The 8869-nt window shown below is 54.4% G+C and overlaps 1 protein-coding gene across 11 annotated transcripts; it reads left to right on the forward strand.

Moving 5' to 3' along the window:
• The first annotated feature begins 1159 nt into the window (after window positions 1-1159).
• On the forward strand, window positions 1160-5491 carry LOC107285664 (cytochrome P450 2G1-like). Of its 11 annotated transcripts, none has more exons than XM_015813883.1 (9): window positions 1160-1346; window positions 1877-2032; window positions 2220-2369; window positions 2478-2638; window positions 2819-2995; window positions 3411-3557; window positions 4269-4451; window positions 4551-4692; window positions 5310-5491. In XM_015813883.1, exons 1-9 carry the CDS (start codon window positions 1160-1162, stop codon window positions 5489-5491), a joined length of 1485 nt encoding a protein of 494 aa, XP_015669369.1. The 11 variants fall into 11 exon arrangements, with proteins under 11 accessions (XP_015669369.1, XP_015669367.1, XP_015669368.1 ...); XM_015813881.1 differs by having other exon boundaries at window positions 3411-3552; window positions 4264-4451; XM_015813882.1 differs by having other exon boundaries at window positions 1160-1339; window positions 1870-2032.
• Window positions 5492-8869: the final 3378 nt, after the last annotated feature.

Consider the following 8869-nt stretch of genomic DNA (forward strand, 5'->3'; position numbering starts at 1 on the left):
TCCTCCTTCACTTAAGAAGGAATGAACACGAGGCTGATGGCGACGCCACAAATGAAGCAATGCGGCAGCTGAGATCTGTGATCACCACAGGCAATCTTTGCCCATTGTGGCCTTGGTGCCAAGCCCAGCATGCCATTGGTGCAGGCCTAAAGAAAGTGCAAAGGTCCCAACTCCTTTGGCATCCTGCCCGTTGGATCTCTCTGTGGGGAGAGCGGTGGGGGGGGAGGCTGATCCTAAGGAGCAAACAAGCAGTTAACTTGAAGGGAGAATCTGGGCCAAAGCAGGGCCTCCTTGGCTTCTGAGATCTGGCAAGGCCAGTGGAATTTGCAAGAGGGCCACCCCACCCCACCCCAATACTGCTCTAGCTGAAGAAAGCTGATTGGCCAGGAGGCCAGCTCCACCCCCCTCCTCCTCCTGACTTTAATCCTTTTCCGGGCAGGCAAATAGAGAAAACTTTCTCATGCAAGTGCAGCCTCCCCTCCTTGCCCAGGGGCCTTCTGGGAAACAAAACCTTACCTGGATGTACCTTGCCTTGCAACACTTCCGATTTCCTTTTCTGTTTTTGTTTTTAACCCAAAGCAAACTGCATATTTTGTAATACGCTCCGTCAAAATTCTGGTAGTCACCGTGGAAATTGTCTGCAATCCACCTGGTGCCCACAGGCATCACCTCAGGGAGCTCAGACCCCAACAAGACCCTTCCAAACTGCTCGCCCTTCTGGAAGTGTCACCTGGCCACCCATCTGACCCGAAAATCCCAGCATCCCCTCTTGTTCTACTCTCTTGTAGTTTGGTGAAGGGGGAGGGGCTCTCCTGAGTAGTTCCTCGACTGAGTGACCCAAACTCATCAACCTCTGAAAGGCAGACCTGTCCACTCCATTTGGCGCATCTAACTCCGGTTGCGGAAATTCTGCCCTCTTGTCAGCGTCATGGTGGGAGGATGGCAACGCTCTTCTCGCATTAGTCCAGAAGACCTCCACAAGCCCTTCCTGCCCGGAGAGATGCCCCCTCCCTGCCTCCGTCCCTGCCAGGTGCCCAGCAAACGTGGCTTTGAAACCCAATCTTCTTTTCCTGCTCAGCTCCCGGGTTTCAGTGCCGGGAGAGGCAGATATATAGCAGCAGATCCTGGGGCCACTAGGTGCATTTCCCGCCTGGTCATCATGGAGCTCGGGGGTGCAGTGGGCATCTTCCTGGGCATCTGCTTCTCTTGCTTGCTGCTCATCTCTGCGTGGAAGCGGATGCACAAAGAAGGGAAGCTGCCCCCGGGACCCACCCCACTGCCCTTCCTTGGCAATATCCTGCAGGTGAAAACCAGCGAGCCCTTCAAGTCCTTCCTGGCGGTGAGTGGCCACCTCTTTGGTGCAAGAAGGAGCAGGGGAGGAAGGCCGGGTGGAGGTGATCAGGCTCATGGGGTGTCTGAGCAGAAGCTCCAGGTTGCCCAGAAGGGGGAATATTAAGCTCTGCAAATAAACACCCCGCCCGGTTCCTCAAGTATTTCTAGGGGTCCATGAAAAAGGGAGGAAGAGCTTTTCCCGAGCTTGGTTTGGCAGCACCACAGCCAACCGAGCTCCGGGGCTTGAAGGCGATGCCACCCCATTATTGGCCCTAGAGTAAGCAGGCTCCAGGGATAGGCAGCTCCCAGCCACGGACATGGCACTAAAGGCTCATCAAGGCTGTTGGAATCCTTCATGGAGAGTAGATCAATCCAAATCCATTTTAGAGTCATCGAAGATACGGGTTTCACCGGACAATCCTGAAAAGAAAAACTGTTCTGCTTCTGGCCTAAATTTGCTGCCATGGCCCTGAGTGGAAGCTAGCAAAGAAGACTTTCATGAACTTCTGTCCTGCCCTTCCTTGGTCTTTCCTGCAGCTGAGAGAGAAATACGGCCCCGTGTTCACAGTCTATCTGGGCCCTCGGCGGGTGGTGGTTCTCTGTGGACACGACACAGTGAAGGAGGCCCTGGTGGACCAGGCTGAGGAATTCAGCGGCAGAGGGGAAATAGCCAGCATTGACCGGAACTTCAATGGTTTTGGTGAGTAGACCAGATCCAGGGCCTCTCCTCAAGAGAACCCAGGTTTTCTAGCAGAAGGGGAAGCTGATGGGAGGTTGAGGGAACATCACGGGGGAATTCTCTCATCTTCTGCGTGGTTCATTGCTTCATTGCTTTCACGGGACTGAAGATGTTGCCTTCAAAGGAAACGTGACCCCTTCCTTTCCAGGTGTTGCTTTAGCCAATGGGGAGCGCTGGAAGCAGCTCCGTCGCTTCTCCCTCACCACCTTGAGGAACTTTGGGATGGGCAAGCGGTCCATTGAGGAGAGGATCCAGGAGGAGGCCCAGTACTTGATGGAGGAAATCAGGAAAACCAAAGGTTGGTGATGACCAGATCCAGCAACCCCTGAATGGAGTTTGGGCTTCACGTACGTCCGGTTCAGGGAAAGCTGCACCCTCAAGTAGCCCTTTGTTTCTTGTCTCTCAGGTCAACTCTTCGACCCCACCTTCTTCCTGAGCCGCACGGTCTCCAACGTCATCAGCTCCGTTGTCTTTGGCAGCCGCTTTGACTACGAAGATAAAACCTTCCTCTCCTTGCTGCAAATGATCAACGAAAGTTTTATAGAGATGAGCACCCCTTTGGCACAGGTAGGGGGCAACCCTGGAGCAGACCTTCCACCCATGTGCGTGGGTGTGGATCAGAAGGTTCCTCCCAGTGGAGCCTCCCTTGCAGAACTGGGAACAGTCTTCTTCCTGGGACTCTGGAACTAGCCTCGGGTAGCTAGTTGGTCCAACAAACCAGCCGGGTTTCTCTCCTTTTCCTCCCAGCTCTATGATATGTATTCCTGCATCATGCAGTACCTGCCGGGAAGACACAACCGCATTTATTACCTGGTTGAGGAGCTGAAGGACTTCATTGCCGAGAAGATCAAAAGCAACCAGGCGACGCTTGACTCCAACAACCCTCGGGACTTCATTGATTGCTTCCTCATCCAGATGGAGAAGGTACTGCCGGGAATTTCTCATCACTGGAGAGAAGCATGGAAAGACCAGAGAGACACTAGAAGAAGGGGCAGAGTGGGAGATGAATGCAAATCACCACTGGGGCTCATCCCACGAGACGACTCCATGAAGGAGTGGGAAACCACCTCAGGAGCCGGTTCTTCTTCCTGCAGCACAGACAGTGGGCCTGTCTGGTGACAGTAGGAAGCCCCCCACCTTAGATTAGTCTTCCCCAGCCTGTTTCCCTCTGCTCCCCCAGTAGTTTTGAGGAGCCATTGCATTTCAGTTCCAGAATAGCCAGCTAGTAAGTATGTGAGTGGCCTGCAAACATGGACTTTCTGAATCCACGTTGCTTCTGACACAGCTGCTCTACTCGCCATGCGTGCCATGTTGAGTTAAACTGTTTCTTCCCTTGAAGGAAAAAGGAAACCTTTCCACTGAATTCAACCTGAAGAATTTGGTCCTCACCACCCTCAACTTGTTCTTTGCTGGGACAGAAACCGTGAGCTCCACCCTGAGATACGGACTCCTTTTCTTGATGAAATACCCGGAAGTGGAAGGTAGGGTGGCCAAAATCTGGAATAGTTTGCATGGACTTGACCAAGGGACGGCAGGTCCGTCCACACAGATTCCAGGAAGCCCCCCCCACCCCACCCCAGGTGGGAATCTCTGAATGGAGCACCGCCATTCACCCAAATGGGCAGCTTACAGGAGACCCGTTCAAAGTGAAAGCACAGCGCCTGCAGCCAGCTACTTCGTGGATTTGGAGCCTGGTGGGCTCTTAATGGAACAAATGAGACTTTTTTTTTTTTTTTTACAAAAGGAAGTTACGGTAATTAGTCAGTGTCAGGAAAGCTGTCCTGCATCAGACAAAGAGAGGCCTGTCTTCCTCCCAGACCAGGGTCCGCATAAGCTCTATTGGTCACCCCCAGCAGGACTATTTCTGTGGGTATAGTGGGAACGTGGGTGGGTAAGCGGGGTATTTTTCATCAGGATGGCCCCAATGCAATAAAAGTGGGAAGGGGGGACCGCATCCCTTGGGCGAATCTATTCCCAACTGACCTCTAATGACGTTTCTACCTTGGCTGTGAGAATGGGGGCAGTGGGGTTTTGAAAAGGGGGGAGGGGGTGGGAGCTGCTCTGGGCCCCTTCAGTTTCAGAGGCGTACCCATGCCTTCTGGGTGAGGGGCTCAAGGCAGTGGCCCCCACTGGGTTGAGAGGCCTGGACCACTCGTGGCTCCCCCAGAAGGATTCCCTTGATGTTTTGGCAGAGAAGGTCCACAAGGAGATTGACCAGGTCATCGGCCCCAATCGCCTCCCTGCCACGGAAGACCGGATGAAGATGCCCTACACCGACGCTGTAGTCCATGAGATCCAGAGGGTGACGGACATTGTCCCCATGGGAGTGCCCCACACGGTGATCCGGGACACTCAGTTCCGGGGGTACCTTCTGCCGAAGGTGAGTCTCCCCCGGAGGAAGGGGGCGTGTGCAGTGATTATCTCAGCTATCCCTGGTGAATGGAGCCCCACTCTGGGTTTGGGGTTTGTGTTTTTGCAGGGCACGGACGTCTTCCCCTTGCTTGGCTCAGCCTTACGGGACCCCAAATATTTCAGTGACCCTGAGAACTTCAACCCTGGGCACTTCCTGGATGAGAACGGCCGTTTTAAGAAGAATGAGGCTTTTGTACCCTTCTCCTCTGGTAAGGCCCGGGGTTTAGGGTTTGCTCTTTTTCACTTGGCTGTCCTTGCATCGGGGCACCTGACCAGGGCAGTGCAAGGGGCAGCACAGGTGAGACTGAGAGGAGGAGCTGCCTGGAGGCCCAGAGCGGACCTTCCCAAAGAGCTGCTTCATCCATCTGAGTTGCAGTTTTACAGGCAGAGAGGAAGAAACAGCTTCCGCCTCTGATGCCCATCAGGCTCCCTTTGGAACTCCCTCCCCCCCCCGGACTTGGAGGGGCAGTATGGGTGGCCTGGCCCCTGGAAGCCCAAGACCTGCTCCAGGCTGGCCCTCCGACCCTGGCCCGGCCCTCCCACTGGCTCTCTGGGCCAGCAAGATGGGGGGATGGAGACAGCGATGGCCTTGGCCTGAGCCCCCCCCGCCACCATGACAAGCCCCCCTCACTGCCTTCAGCCAAATCCCTCCTTTTTCATCAAGTTACGGCCCTCCCCCTCCCCACCTGGGGCCCTTGCGAAGATCCCCATGGCCAAGGGAAGGGGGAAAGGTCTCCTGCTGTGGAGCCCGAGGCTGATACCTTCTGGCGGAATCTCCGACCGACCGACCGATGTCCTCCGGCCCGGCTTTTCTTCTCTCTTCCAGGGAAACGCGTCTGCCTGGGGGAAGCCATGGCTCGGATGGAGCTCTTCCTCTATGTCACCACCATGCTGCAGAACTTCTCCCTGAAGTCCCCCCTGCACCCCAAGGACATTGATGTCTCCCCCAAAATGAGCGGCTTTGGGAACATCCCCCCCATCTACCAGCTGAGCATGCTGCCCCGCTGATCCCGGGCATCTGCCTGCTTCTCTCCAGCTCCCCTCCTGATGCTGCTCTGCCCAAGCCCCACAGCCACCTCACCCGGGGAGCCATTTCCATCCAGCACGGCTCTTGTCCTGGGCGCCTCCCTGCCTCCTGCTGGGCTACTTGAACCAGATCCCTGGCTCTGGGATCTGCTGGGTCAGATGGATCCCTCCCTCCCCTGTTCTTTTCTTGATCTTAATAAGGGGGCACGAGGAGGGCATCTGTGGAGGAACCGATGGCACCCCAGTTCTGCCCTGGGGAAACGGGGTTCATCTCAGTCAGCTGGCATCCTGTTCTATCCCAGCCCTGACCAACCACTTGGCCCTCCAGCTGGGAGGTCCGGCCTCTGCCCTTCTCTCTGTCCGGCTGGTGCCTGGTTCAGGGTTGCTGCACCCACATCCCACCTAAGACCTTCTCCCAACCAGCAGCGGTAACTGGATGGGACATAGATTTGGAGCGGAGCATGATAAATTCACTTCCTGGAGAGTTGAAGTCAGACCAGTCTGGAAGTATTAAAAAATGTCACAAAAGTTACGTATTTCTTCTATCTCTGTTTGGCTCTTTAGTTGGAGATTTCCTCTTGTGCTTCAGCCTTCCAAAGCCCCTTCACGGCCTAAAGAGAGAGTCTGCAAGCCCCCAGCTGCAGAACATGTACATTTATACTCAGGGGTGATTCTGGAGAGGGACCCCTAGTCTTCTTCCCACAACCATTTAGCCCAGTTAGAAATCTCACTGACTTTTAAAAGTGAAATAAAACATCTCTTTAGAGAAACAAACGAAAAAACCCTGCATTTTAATCACAAGATTTAAAGCTATTGGAGGAGTGTGTGAAATTGCAGAAACAGAGGCTGCTGCAGCCAATCTTCCAAAGTGGAATTTATTTCAAAAATCCTGTTTTAATTTCCTATGAATGTTATTTTTATTGTAAATATTGTGAAGACATAGAGAGTATGGATGAAATGTTACGGGGATTAGGACATATATGTGGTGTATACGCATAGGGGTTCGATAGGCATACCCCAGTGCCTCTGCTTGGGTCAGCGTCAGCCCAGGAGAGCAATTCCCACAGGGAAACTGTAAGGGGTCCTCTTGGACCCCTCAAAACACAGCGAAGCCACAGCAGAATCCACAGAACATCTGGTGACCAGCATAGGACTGGCTTAGCTGGACCAGCCCTTCTTCCTTTGCCCCGAAGCCCCTCCTCCCTCGCTGCAGGCAGAGCAGTGGGGGCCGTCCTGACATTGCTGTAGCGGTGGGGTGTGAGAGAGACAAACCTCATGGCAGCAGGTGCAAAGAATTGCCTGCTCAGGCCTTTGGCCGGTTCAGCAATTGGGAGGTGGGTGGGTGGGAAGGAATTGCAAAAACCTTCGGATCTGCTCCGGCCAATTCCGGCCTGGGAGAATCCCCCAGGAGCAGCCATGTGCGCTGAGGAGATCCAGAGGCGATTCCAGAGAAGATTCCAGATTCCAGAGGGGATTCCAGAGGGCAGAGGGGCAGATGGGGGCACGGGCATTGCCCGCCCATCATTAGGGCATCTCTTGGTTCCTTTCCATCCCCTCCTTCCAAGCATGTGGAAGTGAAACCCCGACTCCATTGCCCACAGCCCTTAGTGACGCCCCCTCCCAAGGCATAGTGATGCTCCGCCCTGAACGGCTGGGCTGCCAGTTCTCTGCCACATTTTAAAGGGTCCTCCCACCAGAAGGACCTCCTTGCCCATTACTGCAGGCAGGTGCAGGCAGAGACTCCTGAAGCTGCCCTCCTAGAGGTGTCAGCTCCAAGAGGTGCTGCAGCTCCAAGATGTCCTTCCTTGCCTGGAACCTTGGGAGGTTCTGGGGGCCTCTGGTGCAAGTCCTCCTCCAACCCTCCTCACCCTTCTGTGGTCAGCCAAGGTGGGCGAGATGCCACCACCTGCTCCTCTTTTGCTGCTCTTCAGCATCAATCACACCCAGCTCACATCTCCCTGGCTGGGCCGTGCAGATGGTGGACATGGAAGCCCAGCTGGACATAGCAGACATGGACCACGGAATGTGCAGAATGGGCAGAAATGCGCAATAGGCAGACTCCTATAACAGGATAACGGAGTTGAAAGGGATTTTGGGGGTCACCTAGTCCAAGCCCCAGTTCAGGCAGGAGACCCTCTACTATTTCCGACAAATGGCCGTCTAATCTCTTCTTAAAAACCTCCAGTGATGGAGCACCCACAACCTCTGGAGGGAAGCCTCTTTAAAAGCACCTTGGGGTTGACCCAAAATTCCATGATCCAATCAATGAATGCTGCTTACTCTCATATTCATGGTTCCTCTGCAGCCCTTTGCTCAATTCAGCCCCTTGGCTGAAGCCTCCATTCAGGCGTTTGGTTTCTGCCCAGGATGGGTGAAGCAAACACCACTTCAAAAGTTGTCTTTCTCCCCCACCCAAAAAACCCCCCATTAAATTGCATCATCTGTGCAATAACTATGTGATGGAGGTCACTATAGTGGCTCTTTGATTGCTGAGGTTTGTGCAGCCCTTGCCTTGGAAGAAAAAGTGAGGTAATTAAACCACAAAACTATTGTTGAACCAAAGCCCCCCTTCTTTGGCCCCTGAGCAGCATCTGACTCCAATTAGAAAATATCTGAACTGGCAGAAATGCACAATAGGCAGGTTGCCCGGCTTGGAAGGGACCTGGGGTGTTGCACAACCTGGATGATGAGGTGGGCGTTGCATTTCTTTCCGGATCCTATATTAGATCCCGGAAGAGTCAGGCTGACACTCTCTCCACAGCAGCACCTGGCAAGTGCTGGAGCTGCCCGTCCTCATGGATCTCCTGGAAGCAGGGACCCTCTTCCTGGCCCTCTCCCTGGCCGGCCTCCTGCTCCTCTCCTCTTGGCAGCAAATGCACCAAAGGGGCAGGATGCCCCCTGGACCCACGCCCCTCCCGCTGATTGGGAACCTGCTCTGGATAGACCGAAACAACCTGCCCAATTCTCTCATCAAGGTAAGCCCTCCGCCCCCTGCACCCCACCCTGCCCTGCCCTTCCGCCTGCTCCTTCCTGTCTTCCCCACGACCAGCTCAAGTGGCCCTTGCTGGCTTTGGACTGCCAGCATCGAAGGCCAGCTGGCTGAGGGAGCCCAGGACCCCAAAGCTTGAGTGGGACTCTCCTTGTCCCCCTAGGATGGAAGAAGAGGAATCGGGTTGCTTGGGTGGCTGATCAGGGGCCATGAAGCCCTTGTCGACTCCTAGTTGCCCAGCAGGCAGGTATTCTCCAGGGAGAGCAGCCCAGCTTTAGAAAAAGAGAGAGATAGCAGTCCAGGAAGAGAAGACCCTGTATATTTTAAAGCTTAATTTTAATAAAAATAAACCTTCCATAATTGCTACAGCC

Source organism: Protobothrops mucrosquamatus, unplaced genomic scaffold (assembly GCF_001527695.2).
Source record: "Protobothrops mucrosquamatus isolate PMUCROS unplaced genomic scaffold, P.Mucros_1.0 scaffold201, whole genome shotgun sequence".
Classification (NCBI taxonomy): domain Eukaryota; kingdom Metazoa; phylum Chordata; class Lepidosauria; order Squamata; family Viperidae; genus Protobothrops; species Protobothrops mucrosquamatus.

What these genes read in the sequence shown, in the direction of transcription:
- LOC107285664 (XM_029283709.1), top strand. Translation starts at nt 1,160, where the DNA reads ATGGAGCTCGGGGGTGCAGTGGGCATCTTCCTGGGCATCTGCTTCTCT. An exon ending in GGAAATCAGGAAAACCAAAG is followed by an intron (nt 2,370 to 2,477) that starts GTTGGTGATGAC and finishes CTTGTCTCTCAG; the next exon opens with GTCAACTCTTCGACCCCACC. An exon ending in GGGGGTACCTTCTGCCGAAG is followed by an intron (nt 4,452 to 4,550) that starts GTGAGTCTCCCC and finishes GTGTTTTTGCAG; the next exon opens with GGCACGGACGTCTTCCCCTT.